The sequence below is a fragment of the Nothobranchius furzeri genome, chromosome 17 (genome assembly GCF_043380555.1).
Source record: "Nothobranchius furzeri strain GRZ-AD chromosome 17, NfurGRZ-RIMD1, whole genome shotgun sequence".
Classification (NCBI taxonomy): Eukaryota; Metazoa; Chordata; class Actinopteri; order Cyprinodontiformes; family Nothobranchiidae; genus Nothobranchius; species Nothobranchius furzeri.
Window position 1 is genome coordinate 26,291,075 of NC_091757.1, and position 21,096 is coordinate 26,312,170.

General features: G+C 42.9%; 1 protein-coding gene across 2 annotated transcripts in view; it reads left to right on the forward strand.

Moving 5' to 3' along the window:
* Positions 1-21,096, forward strand: part of LOC107393461 (multiple epidermal growth factor-like domains protein 9) — a 37,261-nt gene that overhangs the window by 1,185 nt on the left and 14,980 nt on the right. For both annotated transcript variants that reach the window (XM_015971825.3, XM_054731185.2), the window contains exons 2-3: positions 1,020-1,224; positions 20,737-20,876. In XM_015971825.3, the coding sequence (XP_015827311.3) occupies positions 1,020-1,224; positions 20,737-20,876 (345 nt within the window). The remainder of the gene's footprint in view (positions 1-1,019; positions 1,225-20,736; positions 20,877-21,096) is intronic.

A 21,096-nucleotide genomic window follows, 5' to 3' on the forward strand; every position in this document is an offset into this window, starting at 1 on the left:
CTTTTCCTCTAGGACCCCCCTTGCCTAGGCCGGACCCCGAACCCCAGCTCCTACACGCATCCAGATTTATAACTTTTATACAGAGTTTCCATCATACAGCTGGGGGTGTTGGTGCGATTTAATAAATGTCATTTTCACCAATAAAATCTTGCTAGAATGCCGGTGCCGGTGTCAGAAGAACCCGTTTTTGAGGTGTGTGTCTGTGTGGGTCTTGGGGTTCTGGTGCCTAACCCGTCTGCAGTGATGTCAAATCCAGACCCAAGGCTCAAAGTTTTATAGCAGAGTTCCAGCGTCTAGCTGTAGAGGTCTGAGATTCCATCAGAACCGCACTAGAACATCACAGTGTTCTTATTTGTTTACTTTGATCAGAAACAGGATTGAATGATTTTTAACTGAGCTAGAAGCAGAACTTCATTTTGTGATGTCAGACCAGAGGTTCTGGTTCTGGGGGCAGAACCTGAACGTTCTGACTCTAAAAGTAAAAATGGCTGTCTGTTTTTAGTGTAAACTAGTGATGGTGAGTTCACAGACGGAATAAAAACCAGATTTTTAGCTTTCCAGTCGTGCTGATGATCAGCCCTCTGAACACTGATTGAGTCAGGTGTCAGAGCGGGCTTACAGCCTACAATTTCAACTCTCAGAGCCTTAAATCACATCATTTCAGACTCAGGTGCAGTTTTTATAGAGTTAATCCCATTTGTCTCATCGACCAATGTAGCAGATTGGGTAATTCTCTCTCTCGTGGTTTCTAAATAATCTCACTAAACAGCACAGAGTATTCAATCAGAGCATTTTCACTCCTCTTTTTGTAACTTAAAGGTGTTCCACAGGGACCAATCCATGGCCCCGCCCATTTCCCCACCTGGTGTATACTGCGGTGGGCCCATTTGACCCCCTGATAATCTCTTGACATATGGTGCAGCTGTAATCTGAACCCTTCTCAAGGTTCTGCTTCGGCTGAGGATCTGATTATTTTATTTGTGTGTGACCTGTTTCTCCCCCCCACACACACACCTCAGAGCCCTCGTGCAACTGCAGCAGCGGCAGCGAGGGGATTCAGAACCCAGAGGAGTGTGACCCGAGGACCGGTCAGTGTTTGTGTGTGTCGGGCTACAGCGGTCTGCAGTGTGACGAGTGTGAGGGGGAGTTCTTCACCAATGGCACCAGCGGCTGCCTGCCCTGCTCCTGTGACTCCTTCGGTGCCATGAACCTCCTCTGTGACAGGTCAGGCTGCTTTCCCTCACTTTTACACATTCATGCTGCTAACCAGTAAAATCTGCTGTAGTGTGTGTGTGTGTGTGTGTGTGTGTGTGTGTGTGTGTGTGTGTGCGCGCATCTTCAAAATGTCACCATCTCACCAGCTCTGCCGCCAGTTTCCCATCTCCAAAATGTTCTAACACCAGCCTGGCCGTAATATGCGTCACTGACCATGTGGCGAGTGCATGGCTCCCTCTTCCCGGTTGGTGGTCCAGAGCTCCGTCATGCTGGAGAAGGCATTGTTCAACCTGTCGTTGGGTGGCTGGAGGAGTTCCTCTGGGGGGATGTTTAGGTATCTGAGGCTAGACTGTGAGTCTCGACATCAGACCATCCACCAAAACTCTTCTCCTCCCTGTGCAGCTGTCGCACCCACACCTGCCTGCTGCTAATCAGGGATCGGTCCTGAGAGCACCGATCCCTCTGCTGGATCGGCTTTAGGACGTGGTCCTGGGGCTGCTGGTGTTTCTAGAGTGCCTTGATGCCTTCTTCACAAAAGAAGGATATCAAATTAAGAGATCATGGAACTCAGTAGTTTAGTTGCTGTTCTCTTGCATATTTAAACATCATAGAAACAGATGTGACACTCAGACTAGCAAATGAACTAATTACATAACAATTGTAAAAATATCTAAAATCGGGCTTGAAGGTCAGAGGTCATGAGCCTCATGGCCTCAAGGAAGGAGCCGTTCCTCAGCCTGGTTTCCACCTGAAGGAAGGAGGAGGATTAGCTCTTGTGCTAGATCTGTCATTATGTTCTATGCAAATCTAACTTCTCTGAAGCACCTTCTTGTCAGCCTCAGACCCGTTTCCATACCAGGCTATCCTGTAGAACAATGAAGTGGAAAGAAGGGTGCTTGGCTCAGGACACATCCTGGTGGAACACCAGTCATGAGGCGATGCCATGTAGCTTCTGACTATCAGGACATGAAAAGCCCAGTCACCCAGAGTGAACCTGTTACAATGTTCTGACAGGAAGGCTGAGAACAGCGGATGTTGAGGGACCGTTTCTGCCCAAACCGGTTTAGATGCGACTCTCAGCCTGATCACTGCTGTGTGAATTTGTGCAGGAAAGGAAGTGAAGCTGAACCATTTCATTGATTATGATCTGTGGCTTTGCTCTGTGAATATGTCTTCGCTGTGAATTCATGAGGCTTGTCCATGGCTAGCATTAGATAGCGCCTGTTATTAGTATGCAGTAGGGCTGGGCGATACGGCCTAAAATCAATATCACCATATATTGAGGATTTCACCTCGATAACGGTAAATGGACGGTGACTACGGGTATGCGCAGAAGCAGAAGTTGTCCACTAGATGGGGCTGTCACATGTATTACGTTGAGTGACGTCACATGACTCGAGGTGGTAAAGCTTCTTTAACAGACATGAACGTCGCCAACCCTTCACACATCCTTTCATGTTTTTGTTATCAAATTTATTGACATGGGGAAACGATATTGGTTAGAGTCAGACGTACTGAGAACAATACATTTTTGATGAATTGAGCAGCTCTATTAGGCAGCTAATGCTATATCATTAAATTAGCCTTTGACTCCTTTGATCATACAGGTGAATCTGGTGTAAAAGTCCAGTTATGTCAGTAATCCAGCTCAGACTGAGAGACCATCTAAAGGCTCAGGAACCCTCTGCAGGTGTTCTGGATTCATCAGCTGATCAGAGTGTGACACTTTGAGTCTAGATTATTGACCCTTTTCACAATATTCTGATCTGAGGTTTAGAATGTGGGGTTTTCATCAGCTGTAAGCCTGAACCATCACAGTTATAACAAATAAAGGCTGAGACATCTGGATTAGCATGGAATGAGTCCGTCTCATAGATTAGTTTCACCTTTTAGGTTGGATTACTGACATAAATGAACTTTAGCACCAGATTCTGACTCTTCCTATTTTTGTGACACAGTGAAGATCACCATCCTAAAACGCGATAACGGTGGTTAATGTTGTGTAAGCTTTTTAGAGCTCTGAGGAGGCAGCAGGTTTTGTCGGGACTTGTTTTGCCCCGTCTACTCTTGCCTGAGACCAGAGGGCTTTTTCTAAGAAGCCAATTCAAAACATGCAAACTTTCTTCTTCTTGTTCCCTCCACCATGATTCCCATACAAAAAAACAAGTTTAATGCAGATATCTGGATGTTTTCTTTCAGAGGACACCATCTACAGGCGGAAAACATGTATCGCACCATAAGCCCCTCTCCCTACTTCCGTGATTAATACCAAAGCAGCGCCTCTCATTGGTGAACGCACGTGTTATGCTGTTTATTCATTTATTTGTTTCAAGACCAACGCAGACTCTGGACCAGTCTAGGTTTGTGCTCAAACTCGAGCACACTCTGTGATTGACAGCTGTACGTACGCGTACGTCTAACGCTATTGGCTAATGCTAAACAGCACTCAACTCTAATTACATGGGTCTCTATGGAACAGGTGGGGGGGGGGGGGCTAAGAAAACAAAATTATTTACTGCCTACATAATATCATAGTGCAGGTTAGACCATCACATTTATGGATTTAAGAGTAATTATACATCATTCATGAAAAGGGAAAACACCAGGATGCTGCTTTAATATTAATGTTTTTACTGCTCAAAAGTCACAGATGAACAGTTACAGAACAGAGAGAATAAATCTCTGAAACTCTTTTTATTAGACTCCTGCTGTAATCCAGGGTTTATGAGTGGTGTTAAACTTCCAAACAGAATTTTCATGTTTCATAATATTCACATTTCTGAAGCCATAATGATGTAAGATTAACAGAGTTCTGATGAAACGGGATGGTTTTTACTTTAGATCAACAGGCTAGAGAGGTTTGTAAAAATATTTTAAATTTAGATTCATTTTGAACATGATTTGGAACGGCTTAGATGACAACTTACAGAGTCCTGCTAGTCTACTACTGTTTACAAGACAATATAAGATGGCTGTTATTGAGAAATATGTTGAGAATATGTGATGGAAAAGCTTCTTGGTTTTATTCTGACTATGTGTTGTTATATAAAAGAACAGTACAAAATATAAAATTGAATAACAAAATATGCATGAAAGGTTCATTAACAAAACATTTACTGTCTAAAAGTCTAATATTGTAAATAGTCTAATATTGTAATGTGGGGTAGGTGCACAAAGCTTCTTTGCTTCAGCCTACTCCATTTGAGCATTGTTGTTGCAATGTTGTGAAATTTGAAAGAATACAACAAATGTAACTGCTCAATGAATGTGCTAAAATAAAAAAATAACATGTCATCAAACATATAACTGTTTTGGATTAATAAAAGGTTTATTTTAAACTCGCAAAATTAATAACTCAAACAGGCATTGAAATGTAAATTCTCAAAGTTTCTCCTGTTTTAAATATAGCTTCTTTAAGTATAAGCAATAGAAAGTAAATACAAAGAGACAAAAAGACAATGTTTTATATCTGTGAAAATGTAAGCAGCTCGGTGACTGCTATTATGAAGCAGCTCTATGCTCAGAAAACTAAACGTTTGCATGGTGCATGCTGCCTAAAGGCAATCTCTTCAAACTCGCTCTCATCTGGGATCCTAACGTTTTACATCCTGCTGCTTCAGCGGGTGAAGCTGGTTCATGAGCTCAGACAGAGAGGTGGTTTCCTCTGACTTTGTCAGAACCTGCACTCATCATTAGCTTCGCAGGTACGTCCACGTGGATAGCTGTATTTGTCATTGAACCAGCATCTCGGTACAACAAAATATAGTTTCAACATAACTATTCCAAGATCAAACATACAGCACACGAAACACATAACAGGAAAACATCTCAAAAGCAGTTGAGAAACTGGCTCTCAAGCAGCTTACTTCTCACCTAGATGACAATGGGCTTCTTGACCCATTCCAGTCAGGTTTAGACGTAATTACAGCACAGAATCTGCACACATTAGGGTACTCAATGACATCTTGATTCTGACTGACTCTGGCTCCCAGGTGCTGTTACTTTTACTCGACTTGACTGCAGCATTCAACACTGTAGACCACACCATCCTACTTCACAGACTTGAATTTTGGGTGGGTGTGACCGGTACTGCCCTCGAATGGTTTAAGTCGTACCTTAATGGTCGGTGTTTTAGTGTTCATGTTGGAGACTGCTCTTCTCCCAATGTCCCACTTCCATGGGGAGTACCCCAGGGCTCCATCCTGGGTCCTCTCCTCTTTTCAATTTACATGCTACCACTTTGTAAGATTTTAGCAAGTCTCGGGGTTAACTATCACTTTTATGCAGATGATTGCTAGATCTACCTTCAAATCAACCAACAGCACCCATTTTCTATAATGTCAGAATGCCTCTCCCAGGTCAGATCCTGGCTTTCTCAAAACTGCCTACGGTTAAATGACAGCAAATCAGATGCCATACTTTTTAGCCCCACTAACATGAATGGTGCTTTAGATGTCTCAACTCTCCCACTCAATCTCAAATCATGTGCTGCTAGCCTAGGTGTGAAACTGGACTCTGACCTTTCAATGTCTTCACAAGTCAACGCTACTGTCAAGTCCTGCTTTTTCCAACTCCGCCGCATCACTCGTCTTAAGTCAATCCTCAAACGCCCGGATCTTGAGTCAGTCATTCATGCTTTTATTACTTCACATCTGGATTACGCAAAGTCTGTCCTGATTGGGATTAATGCTTCAGCCTTAAGCAAACTGCAGAAGGTTCAAAATGTCGCGGCCAGATTTTTAACCAACACCGACAGACGCATGCACATCACACCCATCCTCGCAGATTTACACTGGCTCCCAGTCAAATTTAGGATTAACTTCAAGGTATTGTTATATGTTTACAAGGCTTTGTACTGCCCATCCCCATCCTATCTGACAGACCTGCTGACCCCATATGTTCCCACCCGTGCCCTTCGGTCAGCAGATCATCTGCTGCTTGTTGTTCCGAAGGTTCGGTACAAATCACGGGGGGAGCGTGCCTTCTCTTATGCAGCCCCAAAACTCTGGAACTCTCTGCCCCTCCGTGTGTGTCTGGCTCCCTCTGTTAGCAGTTTCAAGTCGTACCTGAAAATGCACTTCTTTAGCATTGCCTTCCCTCCGTGACACTTTTCATGACAATCTAGCACCGGATTTGAGTTTTTAATTCCGTTTTTATGATTCAGTTGCTCACTTTTGCCACCTCGCACCAACTGGTATTTTATTTCCTTTTTTTATGCCATTTCAAATGTTTTATCATTCGTCGCATTATTTTATTTTTATAGTGCTGTTCTCCTATTTTATTGTTTTTAGTAGGAATTTTTATCTCCGGCTATTTATGCTTTGTTCTTATGTATTTTGCCTGTTCTTATTGTGTTTCTTGGTCAAGCATTTGGCTTTTTTATGTACAGCACTTTGGTTAGCTGCCATGCTATTTTGAAATGGTGCTTTATAAATAAATATGGTATGGTATGGTATCAGGCTAGATTGTGTTAAATGCACTGGAGAAATCAAAGAACATGACCCTGACAGTGCTGCCTGCTTTGTCCAGATGACAGTGGATTGGTTGAAGCAGCTGGATGATGGCATCTTCAACTCAAACTCCATGGCGATAAGCAAACTGCAGCAGTTCCTGATATGTTCTAGTTTGCTTATTCAGGTGGACCAACAGGAGTCTCTCCATGACCTTCATGATGTGGGATGTCAGGGCAACCGGTCTGTAGTCGTCATTGACTGATAGGCAAGTTTTCTTTGGAACTGGAACAAGGCAGGATGTCTTCCACAGGACTGGAACCTTCTCCTGGGCCAGGCTGAGGTTGAAGAGGTGCTGCAGAATCCCACAGAGCTGCTCTGCACAGGCCTTCAGTACTCAGGGGCTGAAACCATCTGGACCTGCAGCCTTGTTCCTGTTCAGTCTCTCCAGCTGCCGCTTCACCTGATTTCTAGAGACAGATAGGTGGGAGGGGGAGGTAACTGGGGCAGCAGCATCTCCTGACTTGGTTGAAGACAGATTTATAGAACCAGAAGAGTCCATGACTGCGTTAGAGGACAAAAGAGCTGGCGTGTGACAAGAAAATGTTGGATTAGAGGAGGATGGAATGTCTGATTGGCTGGGGACAGGCAAGGATGATGCTGGGTTTGTTCCTGAACTGAACCTATTGAAGAACTTGTTCAGTCATTGGCTGTGTCCAGGCTGCCATCTGTGCAATCCTTCCTCTGCTTGTACCCTGTGTTCTTCTTCATCCCTGACCAGACATTTCTGATATTGTTCCTCTGTAGTCTGTTCTCCAGCTTCTTCCTGTATGCCTCCTTGCTGTCGCTGATCTTGATCTTCAGTTGCTTCTGTATACTCCTCAATAATTCCCTGTCTCCCTTCTTGAAGGCTCTTTTTTCTCATTTAGCAGATTCTTCAGTTCACTGGTGATCCAGGGTTTGTTATTAGCGAAGCATCTCACTGTTCTGGTGGGTATGACGTTGTCCACACTGAAGTTTATATAGTCAGTGACACATCCAGTCATGGCATTGATGTCCTCTTCAAATCCTTGGCAGAGAGTCATCCAATCTGTGCTCTCAAAACAACCCTGCAGGTCTTCTTCAGCATCCTGTGACCATTTTCTCACAGTTCTTCTTGTCACAGGTTGCCTCTGAACAAGTGGTTTGTATTCAGAGCAGAGAAAAACAAGATTGTGATCTGATTGTCCCAGAGGATGTCTTGTTTTGGACATGTATGCATTATTTACATTTGCATAACACAAATCCAATGTCTTGTTTTCTCTGGTGGAGCAGCTGACAAACTGTTGAAATGTTGGAAGTGTAGCAGAGAGCGAGGCATGATTAAAATCACCAGATATAGCCACAAATGCATTGGGGTGCTGGGTTAGTAGCTTAGCGACAACGGAGCTGATGGCATCAATCATTTCCCTCTGGGATTAATAGAGTATTTTTGAATTGAATTGAATTGAATTGAATCACATGCATTTTCAGCAATGGCTGAAGGTGGAATATAAACGATTGCCAAGACAACACTGGTGATCTCTCTTGGCAAATAATATTTGCGACAACTTACTGCCAAGAGTTCAACATCTGGGCTGCAATGACGACATTTCACTGAAACATGACATGGATGGCACCATCTGTTGTTGACAAGCACTGCCGCTCCACCTCCTTTTCTTTTCCCGCTCCTCTTCAGATCTCTGTCTGCTCGTACAGTCAGGGATCCTGGCAGAGAGACGCTGGAATTGGGGATGTGGTCCTGCAGCCACGTCTCAGTGAAACACATAACACTGCACTGCTGATACTCTGGCTGAGTCCTTGAAAGGGCTTGGAGTTCATCCATCTTGTTGGCCAGTGATCTCATATTGCCCATTATGATGGATGGAAGAGATGGTTTGAATTTCCTTTTTCTCCGTTTTGCTCCCGCTCTGCATCCACGCTTCTTGCGTTTTAGCTCATTTGGGATTTGTGGCTTCAGTTGAGGTATTATTTCAGCCTTTCCAATGTTAATCAGCTGCTCCCGATTGTAAACCAACTTGTTGCCATGGTTACACATCATAACAAATGCTCAAAAAGTGAAAAAATAGCAGTAAAAATCCTCTAAACTTCACAGCACCAGAAACAGAAAAGTAAAAGGTCCAAAAAAATACAGTTTTTCTTAAGATGCTAGAAGAAAAAATGTCCAAAAAAGGCTATACTTACATGTAGTTAACAAAGCTACTCCAACATGCAGCCACCCAGAGCAGCGCGAGAATGGAGATGTCTGTAGAGGAAAAGTTATTTCGAAATGTATGTTGCTGGTGTTCTATCAGCTAGTGTTAGTTTAATCTTCTAGTGGTTTCAGTGGTTCTTGAGATAACTACTTGAAGAGCTTCACATGGTACAGCACTCTGCTGCCCTCTTTTGGCCAGAAACTGCACTAAACAACTTTAGTGATTTGGGTCGGCACCAGTGAAAGATCTCTACCTGCTTTCCAGGTTTGCTTTGTCAAGCTAAGAAAGAGCAAAGAGCCATAAAACCTTGGTGAACATCGGCGCGGCCCACACTCATTGGTTTCAACCGATGGTTTCAACATGGGTAATTCTGCTTTCAGCCAGTAGGGAGGATAAGCGGGAAACTCATCACGTATCAGTTATCATGGCTATGTTGAGCGACATCTCTGTTACCCTAATTAAATAGAGTTAACCTCTGTTACCAAGGTTATATGGATTTAAAGGTGCAGTATGTGAAAGCCGTTCAAGCAAGTTACATTTTGAAGAAAACATGAATGATTCTGAGGTCTGATACCATTTATGAGGCTCCTCCCTAGAATCTGATGGTTGCAGAAGATGGTTGCGACAAAAACACACACTCGTTCAGCGTTCTCAGCCATATCTGTTCCCCTGTGGAGCATTTCTTCCAGGCTATGATTACTTTCTCCTTCTCTTGTTTCTTCTGTAGAGGTGTAGATGTCTCTCTACAGCTGTAGATGTCAGACAGATCATCTGCTGCTGTGGCCCCCAGACTCTGGACCTCTCTCTCCCTGAGCCTGAGATCGGTGGACTCAGTGGTCTCCTTCAAAAAGCAGCTGAAGACTCACTTGTTCAAGCTGGCTTTTGTATGACCTTCTTCACCACTCTCTCTTTATTCTGCTCTCCCCACCTATTCCACCTTCCTCAGGATCCACTGATTTCCCTCTTTCCTATTCACTCTCTCTCTTTATTTACATTTTTTAAATCACAATTACCTATTTTTGCTCATTTTAATATATTTTTAAACATTTTCTAAAATCTTTTTTATATTTTTACATTTTTTGTTTTTGTGAAGCATCTCGTGATTTTTATCTTGAGAGGCGCTATAGAAATGATATTTTCTTCTTCTAGAGCTATGCGTCACGCTGATATTTTGGTAGTAGTAAGGCTAGTCTATGTAGGTCAGTCGATTGTTTTCTCTGACAGACCCAGATCTGTAATCCAGTATTGACTGATGTCTGTTAGCTTTAGACAGCAAGTATTTTTCTTTTATAACTCATATAACTACTACAACTTTAAACTCTTAGGTGACTTTCAGGCTACCTGCTGAACTGTCTCTTGCTGTTTTATAATATTATAATGGGAGGATATCTGGAAATTTGTGGTTTGCCGGTTCAAAACCCATCTCCATTGTGTCCTTGGACAAGACACTTCGCCCTCCTGTCCTGTTGGTGGTGGTCGGAGAGGCTGGTGACATCAGTTGTGTGGCAGCCTTGCTTCCGTCAGGGTGCCCCAGAGTAGCTGTAGCTAAATTGTACCTTATTATGGGGTGCTCTGACTTGATAAAGAACTATACAAGTCCAGGCGATTTATCATTTTACTGCGATGGAGATAAAGATGAGTTTTGAGTTCAAACCATTTCAGGAACTAGTCCACATTGATGATCTGAAGTCAGCTGACACAAGACAAAAAATTCCATGTTAAATTTAAGAAGACCTCACAAACCTGTAGACCAGGGGTGTCAAACTCATTTTAGCTCAGGGGCCACATTGAGGGAAATCTAGTCCCAAGTGGGCCGGACCGGTAAATTAAAAAAACAAACTTCAGATTGTTTTCTTTGTTTTAATACAATCAATATAAAACAAGGCTGGAGCCTGAAGACAGTGTATCCAAAATAGTACAAGTACAACACCTGAAGTGTACTTGAAAATTTGAAAAAAATAAAAAATCAATAAATAAATAAAACATTCCTTAGTGATTCAAAGAGCTTACAGATCACAAGGCTAGATCAGTTCCATGCAGCACTTAAAGTATATTTGACTCATTTTACTTTACATCTTTTAGCTTTCACCAGCACATCAACATCAGAAGTCACATCCTGAGTGGCGGCCAACTTCAGGATGTGATTCAAGTTCTTGTGTGAGCCTTGAGCGCAGCTTTGTTTTATTTATCTCATTACAGAGGAAACTTGCTCACAAAGATAAGTTTATTTTCACTCTACATTGTAAAGTATGAAAATAAAGTTTTCACAACCATCTCGCGGGCCGGAGTTAACCCGTTTGCGGGCTGGATCCGGCCCGCGGGCCGCATCTTTGACACCCCTGCTGTAGAAAGTTAGTGCATCATTTTTATGGTGACTAAGTCACAGCATGCCCAATTCATGAGACATTTAAAATCACTCAACAGTAACATAAATTTAAATCAATTAAATACATTTTAAATGTAAAAACTGACTTGTGGGTTATACTATTATAACAAAACAAAGAAGCAGTTGATGTAAAATGGTATTGAATATTTCTGAAGTTTGATTTATTTCTGTTCATCTTAGACTTTTTTTATTGTACCTTATTGTCTTTCTGTTTATTTAGCTCTAGCTAGCAGCAGTTTTATATGAACTTCCCAGCATATCCTCCTAATTATGATTCCAGTTTGAACACTTCACATTTTCTTTTATCATGGTGGCCCTGATGTGGTCAGAAAAAGTCCCTTATTGTGACTTCACAATAAGGGAAATTGGCACTGAGACCCCACTCTCCTGTTTACTGGGCTCTACTCTAAGTCTCTTTGGGAAATCTAATCTCCTCACCTCACCAGCCATTCAAGTAATGGGTGGGCATGGCCAGGCCACGGCTTGTTTTTATTGAAGACCAAGTTCACTAAGAAACCATTTTTGACTTATTATTTTTGAAATATGATTGGTCGCTTGTTTCGCATGCAGGCTGAAGGTAAAAATATTATACTACCCCTACTTCCTGCCTTAGCTGCTGATAGAAAATAGATGAGGAAATGCTTGGATTAGAATATCCACACAGATCTATGTCACACTGAAAATTATACAGAACAAAAATATAAATGCAACACTTTTGTTTTGCTCCCATTTTTCATGAGCTGAACTCAAACATCTGAAACATTTTCTACATGCACAAAACACCCATGACTCTCAAACATTGTTTCTAAAGCTGTCTACATGTGTTAGTGAGCACTTTCCCTGTACCAAGATAGTCACACATGTAGACAGATTTCAGAACAATATTTGACAGTCATGTATGTTTTGTGCATGTAGACAAATTTTCAAATATTTAAGTTCAGCTCATGGAAAAGGGGAGCAAAAACCAAAGTGTTGCGTTTATTTTTTGTTCAGTGTAGAATTCATGGACTTACTCATCTTGGCTCACGACGGGGAAGGCTGTTGTTATCTTTGCATCCAGGAAACCGCAGAGAAGGTCTCAACTGGTAGAAGCTAACCATTGGCACTAGCAACTTCACCACACAGCAGAACTCCTTCAGGCTTGTGTTATTTGTGAAGATAAAACATCAACAGTGCAGAGCAAACGGAGCAAGTGGTAGAGTGACATTAGTGTTATCCAATCAGAGGAGAGATGTCTGAAAATCAGGAAGTAAGACTCCAGATGCTTTTGCTTCATGCACCTCTGCTCTGGCTAACTTCTGCCTCCTGAAACATAATCACAAGAACCTTTTCCCACAGAGAGCGACTCACAAGGCATCCATTTACACTAGAAACCACTTCAAATTGGTAGGAAAAACGAGTGAATTGGCCCTTAAAGTGACTGAGCCCTGAAACGGCCCGATCTGGAGGGTAAAGAAAATGTCAAAAATAAAACTGATGAAAGAACTTCATTAACATGTTTTACTGACCATAGAGAATCTATAACTTGATTAAAAAGAGATATAATAGGTCCCCTTTAAAGCACACTTAACTGGTGCTCAACAGCTCACAGGCACTATTTTCCTGAGTGTTCTTTTGGAACAAAGCAGCATGTAGTTAAAACACTCTACATAAGGTGTGTACAACTGCTTCAGCATTTTACTGTTAAGTTGTTAACATCAAATAAAACCAGCTTTTTCAGGAAGTAAAGCCTTTGCTGGTCAGTTCAGTCTGTTATCTAATAACCAGGTAACTTGATTCGTCTACTTAACCCAGTGATGGGAAACCAGGAGAGTCTGAATTTGAAAAGGTGCTCCACTGTTACTGTGTTATTAGGATTTCAGCTTTAAACTGTGTTGTGAGAAAAAACAAACCAACACAAAAACACGTTGACAAAACATACAACTCTCTGGTTGTGTAGTCAACATGGGTTAGGACTGTTGAGGCCTTTTAGTTGTGAGAGTTTGGTATCAAGTCCAGTGGTCACTGAAATTTAAACGCCTAAAGGTCATGGCCGTTTGTTCAGGTTTAATGTTTTACTGTAAAATATCATCTTCCTCAAGTCTTTGTGGTCCATCCAAACAAAACTGACCTTCCAAAACCGGTCAAAGGGAACATTTGATGATTCATTTGTTGTACAACTGACAATTAGGAATCACCTTGACATCCATTCATCCATTTGCGGCCACTTATCCGGGGTCGGGTAGCAGTGGCAGTAGCTTAAGCAGAGAGGCCCAAACTTCCCTCTTCCTAGCCACTTGGGCCTAGTCTGGCAACGCTCCATTGACGGCCCTCGGTGGTGGGCGGGTTCTACCGTTGTCTTTCAAACGATCTCCGCATGCTACTCTACAAAGAACAACGTGACATACTCACCGCAACAGATGTCGGTAAACGAGGCGGTCCGCTGTTGAAGGAGAAAATACATCCTTTTTCTAAAAAAAGGACTTAAACACATCTATCTGCACCTGATTCTAATGAAGCCCAAGTCCAAATAGTCCAAAGTTGATGTAAAAGCCGTTTCAAACGAGCTGTCGCCATCTTGTTTCACCCTGCTGCATCATCCCGCCCACCAGACGAATACAGGGCCCTGATTGGCCCACAATGCGGATTAAGTGCAGTGATTGGTTCACACAGCAGATAGAGCACTGTGATTGGCCCACCATTATGGACCAATCACAGCTCTCTATGTGTTTAAAACCCCTCTAGAGAGCTGTGATGGCCAGCCAGAATGCTGCTAGGAGCTGCAGAGGTTCCAGTGGAGTGTTTCTAGGCCAAACTTTGCAAAGCAAGAATTTGATTTGGTCTAGTTCACTGGGCTAACTTGGGCCGGCTTCTCCGGGGGAATCCCAAAGCATTCCCTAGCCCGCTGAGAGACACAGTCCCATTCAGTCATGTCCTGAGTCTTCCTTTAGGTCTCCTCCTGGTTGGACGTGCCCAGGAGTCATTTATAAAGGGGACATGTTATGCAAAACTAGCCTTTTGCATTCTTTTGTGCTTTCATGTGTCTCCACTGCCTGTAAAAATGCTCCAAACTTGGAAAAAAAATAACGTCCATATGTTTTCTGTCTCTTTGATTTTAGGAATTATTTGTGCAAAAAAAGCCATTCAAGACAAACTAGTTTGAGAGACATCACAAATGAGGAAATAAGAATACAAGTGAAACTGGGAAAATTAGAATCTGGTGCAAAAGTTAATGTATGTCAGTAATCAAACTCTGACTGAGAGACCATCTAAAGGCTCATGAACCCTTTACAGGTGTTCTGGATTAATTAGCTGACTAGAGTATGATACTTTGAATCTAGATCACATGTGTCAGACACAAGGCCCGCGGGCCGCATTTGGCCCGCAGAGCATTTTTATGTGGCCCGCAAGATAAATATAAAAAATATATTAAAACTGGCCCGCTGGCCGATTTTACCGCAAAGACTTCAACTCCCATGATGCTTTGCGGCGTTGGCGCAGAGCCGACGCGCCCCCTCCTTTGTGTTTTTTCCAGCGTCTGCTGCCGGTGTCTGCAGCTCCACTGTCTCAGACAAACTAAACACTTCTCTCACTCAGCGCCGAGTTCACTCAGCTATTTTCTGACATTGAAGCCCAGAAACGGAGATTCTAGCCGCTCAGTAATGTGTTCACGACTGAAAGAGAACGTTTTCCAACTAACTTCCAGATTGAGCTGATATAACTCCAGCGAACAGCGACACGCTCAAATCAGCACGACTCTGTGCTGCTCAGACATGTTCATCAGCACAAACCTATGTAAGCACCTGTTGTCATCTAATGTTGTCATTATTATGATGAAGATGAACAAAACAACAGGAGTCTCCTCCTCAGCTCAGATCAACCCCATGATGCAGGTATCTGGCTGGAACAGGTGAGCATCACAGTAAACCAGTGGAGCAAACTGAGCTTTAAATATGTTGGTTTTATGCTCTTTTTCTGCTCCAAAACATGAAAGTTAACAGGTGAGATGTTGCATTTTCATTTAAGATAAAATTATATTTTTATTTTGGTGTTGGCCCGTGAGAAAAGATTTAACCTACAGTAAACAGGAAGTGGAAAGGCTGCAGATAGATGAATAGAATAGAAAATCCCTTTTTTGTTCCTCAGTGGGGAAAGCTAGATGTCACCGCAGCGATGACACGTATTACAGGAGAAAAAAAGGAGAATAAAAATAAGAAAAATGAATAAACAAGAAAACAAATCCTGAATAGATTTTTAAAATGCTGATTATACCACAAGTAATGAATACCACTGATGCCTTTTATTTAAAACTGACTTGCTCGTGTGTAATTTGGTTATTCCACATTCAGTGTTAATGCAGAAATATGTTTGTTTCCAAATTTAAAGGTTCAAAATTGCATATATGTTGATAAAGAAAATGTGCAATTTTGCCATCACTTTTTCAAAAAATATTAAGTTCGGCCCTCGACTCCGTCCCAGAGTTTCATTTCGGCCCCGTGTGAGTTTGAGTTTGACACCCCTGTTTTAGATTATTGAACTTTTCAATGTGGGGATTTCGTAAGCAGTTTCAATGTGATGTTTCTGGGCACGTCCAACCGGGAAAATACCTAAAGGAAGACCCAGGACACGCTGGAGGGACTGTGTCTCTCAGCTGGCCAGGGAACGCCGTAGGATTCCCCCGTAGGAGCTGGCTCAAGTGGCTGGGGAGAGGGAAGTCTAGGCCTCTGTGCATGAATTCAATTCAATTCAATTCAAGTTTATTCATCTAGCGCCAAATCACGACAAGAGTCGTCTCAAGGCACTTCACATAATAAACATTCCAATTCAGGACAGTTCATTAAGCCATTAAGCTTAGGCTCCTGCGCCTGTGACCCGACCCCAGATAAGCAGTCGACAGTTGATGGATAGTTTTCATTTGCTGATCACAATTGTAACATAAAGGCTGAAATAACTGGATTTGCATGAAATGAATCTATCTCAGATTAGTTTCATCGTTTAATTTGGATTACTGAGATACTCATAATTTTTTCAAAGCATTCCATGAAACAGATATCAGGGTCTAAATATGTCACAGTCTGGCCGTGATGCCTTTCTGCAGGCTTCTTCGTTAAGAGGGAGTTTTCCTCTCCACTGTCGCTACATGCATGCTTAGTATGAGGATTGCTGTAAAGACACAAACACAACGGAGCAATGCTGCAAATCAGCGACCTGAATGGGCTTACCTCAGCCCTTGGTTTCTATCAGCTGTTCACCTCAATGAGATTAAACCATAGATGGTGATGGACACACACTGAGCAGCTACTAGCCAACAGCAGAGTGGTTGCTGGCTAACATCATAGCAGCTAATAGATGGCGTCAAAAGTTATTAACCATCATCAGAGGTTGGAGGTTCCCTTCTGTATCACTGACCTATTTAGGATGGAGGTCTCGTGTAAAGCAACCAGACTATTAAAATCATTCAGGACAATAACAAAGCCGTTCCCCTCCCCCACCCTCACCAGGATCAGAGGGCAGGAATTATCAGAGGGATTACCAGGCCTTCAGGGACGGGGCTTTTTCCAGCCCACAGGCTTTGTTTGCCTTTGGGAGTCTCCTGCAGCCTCACAGAAATCCTCCTGAGTGAGAGCTGCTTATGCAACAGGATGGAACGTTACCGACCAACTTCGTGCTGTTGGAGGTCAGTGTGTGACGGAGCGCCAGACAGTCAGGCCATCCCATAGTTGTTCAGTCAGTTGAGTTTTTTTACACAATCCCTAAAACCCATTTGTTGTGTGGTTTTATGGTAGGAATGGATGAGGAGAACTTGCCTCTCACAGCCGTAATGACCTGTGCAGAAATGGACATTTCAGGGGATGTTTCTGTTTGCTGAGGTTTTTGGGAGCTGCTCATCCTCCTTTTCCTTTTAATGCTGGTCTTTTTCTGTTTTCTGTCATTTTTGGGCCCCCTGTTTTTAACCCTTTTTATCTGTTTATTATCTTTATAAATTATTTTTTAAAAATGTTGTTGTGTTTTTGAAGCAACTTGTGATTTTTATCTTGGAAGGTGCTACATATAAAAACTCCTTCTGTTGCTATGCTGTCTTATCAGACTAGTTCCTTATGTAGGTCTGTAAAGGTCCCCATGACCGTGTCCTCATGTGACCTTCTGGACTCTGCCAGTACGTACGTGCATCGGACCTTCCTACGGAGACCAGGGTGTAAACTGACCTGGATAAGCAGTCAAACTGGTGGATTAGAGCAGCGGGTCCTCTAGATACCAGCTGCACTCAGCTAGACCCAAAACTCCATGTAGAAATCTTGAGATGATCCCAGAAATTAATTCAAATCAATCAAACCCTGACTGATACAAGAAAGTTTTAATCTTATTGTTGCAATGTATGAAAGTGGTGATCCATCTAGATCCACCACATCTAGAATGGGGACTGCTGGTTGCCCTCCTTGAGCCTGGCCGGAGGTGGCGTGGCTTTTTGGCACCTGGTGATCAAGCGTTGGTCTCAGAAGCTAGGCCCAGCTCCGCTTGTCACAGCTGCAGCACATAAGATGCTACATTCACGTAGGCCCACTGCCTGCAGATTTAGGAGTCGAGGTCAGGGGCAACAAAACCAGGTGGAGCTGATCCCCGGTCCCAGAAACCGGTTTTATTCTTTTATCTACTAATGAAACCAAATGTCGTCGTTTTTCCTGGTTCCATCCTCCCTGTGACAGTTCTGACTCCCGACCATGGTCAGCATGTGGATACTGTGTGTGTGTGTGTGTGTGTGTGTGTGTGTGTGTGTGTGTGAGTGTGTGTGTGTGTGTGTGTGTGTGTGTGTGTGTGTGTGTGTGTTGCAAGGGGAATGAGGGCCTTGTCCTCATCTACCCACGCTGAATCAGGCCTAGCCTCAAGCCTCTTCATTAGCACGAGGTTCTGTAACAAAAGCGTGTTTGTGTGAAGACCCACGCTCGGCTCCAGTCAATCTGGATTTACTTCAGTTGTTCTGAGGTCTTTGTCCTGTGATTATGGTCCAAAGGCCTTTGTCTGGGTTTCTACAGACTTTCTTTCTGAGGAAATGACCTCAAATGGGGGTGGGGTAAGATTTCTGCTTCCATAATGAATGATTTATGACGCCAAGTCTGATTATTGTATCCCCCTAGTGTTGGTGCAGTTAAGTCCAGTTTGATGCCCAATAGAAAGAAGGATCTGATCATGAAAAAAATGCATCTCATATTTATTCCTTTCATGAACTAATAAAGAGTAATAAAGGTATGACAGCCTATGAGAGCCACCCAGAAGCATTTCAGATGGAATATTGAGGAAAAAAGTCAAAATTATATGTTCAGAATAAATTTGAAATGAAAGTTCAAAAGTTGAATTATTATTTTCAGTTTAAAGTCTAAATTTCAGAAAAATGACTAAAAGTGGGCTATTTCCAGAAGAGGAAGAGAACCCTGTTGTTTCCTGAACCAACTGTTTCTATTGTTATGGTAGTCGAGGGCTCTGAGGGTATCTTTAATGACTAAACCATAAGAAAAAAGGTGTTTTACTGAATAAAGATGTGGTCGTTAGGCTACTTCAACTGCAGCATCCACAGTGGATATCAAAGGACTTCCTTTATTTTTTCACAATAAGAGTCTCAAACATGGAAACTTTTTTTTAAAAGTCTAGTGTTTTTTCTCCAATATTATTTTTGAAAATGCATGACCAGTCACTCTGAGTGAACATGAAATAGTCTACACGTATCTCCTGCATTAGCTTCTGATAGAAAACAGACGGTCACACTGCCACTTAACATTCATGGACGTTGTGAGCCATCTTGGCTCACAACGAGGAAGGCTGCTGTTGATTTATCGTCTCATATAAATATACTGGACATCTCCTTTCCATAGGCTCCAATATCACGTTTTTGAAGAAAAATGGGAGGTGGCTACCACCGCCATTTTGACCGTGTCACAGGTTCCGTCAAGCCCAGACAATTCCACAAAAGGGAAGAGAGGTGGAGCTGAGGGTGGGGCTGTAAGGCTGGGATCAACTGACGACACCCAGTTGAACTAGCTACAAGCTAACCTGAAGCTAACCCAAAGCTAACACGGAGGTGGGAGCCAAGCTAACGGAGGTAGCAACCTAGCTACAACCGGAGTTAACTGTGCACAACACCAGAGCTTCTGAGTCAGAGATACGCCGGGCTGACCGCTGGGTAAAACCGGGTGGAACACAGAGGTCACCGAGAGCTCCACAAGCTGGCAGCCCGCGCAGCAGTCAGGAGCCGCGATCAGACAGAGATGCGCCGAGCTGCGGAGAGGGGAGAAACGGGTGGAAAACATCGGTCTCCCGAGAGCTCCACAAGCTCCACCCAGAACCCAGCTCCACCAACATGTTATATTTCAACCCATTTTCTAAAGTGCAGCATTATGTTAAATGCACTGGGTTTTACCCTATTACATTTAAATTTCATGGTTAAACAGTACATGTTAACATCTAAGCTCAGCTCGGCAGTGACCTAAAATACATAAATATAATTTTACTTACCGAAAACAATGAAGTGGAGACTCCCTGGACGCTCTATTAGTGCAATTAATGCGACAGCAAGTCATTTTGTCCAACAATTGCACAAATAATATCCAAAACAGAATACACAAACACAGAGACTCAAAATCCCGGAGCAGTTTCCAGGCCAGACCGAGGCTCTACTGAGGCCTTTCCACGGAGCTAGCTCTGCGGTCACGTGGGTTTGAGGCTCATTAATTATACAGAATTTTAGGCTTAATACACTTAAACAGAAGAGTGAGACAAAAATTCACCCCCCTCAGAGTTGTCATGAGTGTAAACTAGATCATTTAAACAAAAAACGTGTTTTGGTACCAGGCTGTAAACATGTTTATTTCTGCTGTGAAATTGGTATTTTTAACATGGGAGTCAATGAGGATTTGCTCGCTTCTGACACCAGCCCCTAGTGGATTAGGGTGGAACTGCAATTTATTTCATTTCTGGGTTTGACTCAATTTTAGAGCTGCATTGTGGGGGCTTGGTCTCAACTAGTAGAAGCTAACTGTTAGCATTAGCAGCTCCACCACACAGCAGAACTCCTCCAGGCTTATGTTATATGTGGAGGTGAAACCTCAACGTTACAGAGGAAACGGAGTCAGTGGTAGATTCATGTTGCTGTTAGCCAGTCAGAGGACAGATGTCCAAAAATCAGGAAGTAAGACTCCAAATCCTGTTTTTTTTTCTTGAAATCAAAATTTCCACTTCCTCTCAGCAATTTCTTGCTGTTATTTAACTTCTGGGTGACCCTAACATGTGGTTGTGGAGCGGGCCCCAGCCCCCCAGGAGACACAGTGGAATAAATCCACAGGGGTAATACAAAAATGAGTCATTTTTTAAGTACAGCCTAGAAAATGGTTTATTACACTTCAAGCATTTATTTATTCTATTCCAGTGTGCGTTTGAATTCTGGTGTTCTGATTCTGACCACTGATGTGTTTTCCTCCTCCAGCTCAGGAAGCTGTGTGTGTAAGCCAGGCGTTTACGGGCCCAAGTGTGACGAGTGCCACCCGGGCTTCTTCCACTTCAGCAACACCGGCTGTCGGCCTTGCCGGTGCAACAACCACACCAGCTCCTGCCACCCTCAGTCCGGTGAGTTGTTCAGAATGTAACTGGGTCGGTCAGGACCCGGTTTCTTCTGATCACCTGTAATCAGAAGGTTTGGTGAGCTGTTCTGTGTGAATGAGCCACAGAAGCTTTAACTGGAAAAGTTTAGAGAAAGTAGACATAAATCTGACTATTAATAAGCTAACAGCTAGGCACAGCAGGACCAACACCAAACAGGATTACTGGTGTAGCATCCAGGAAAGGT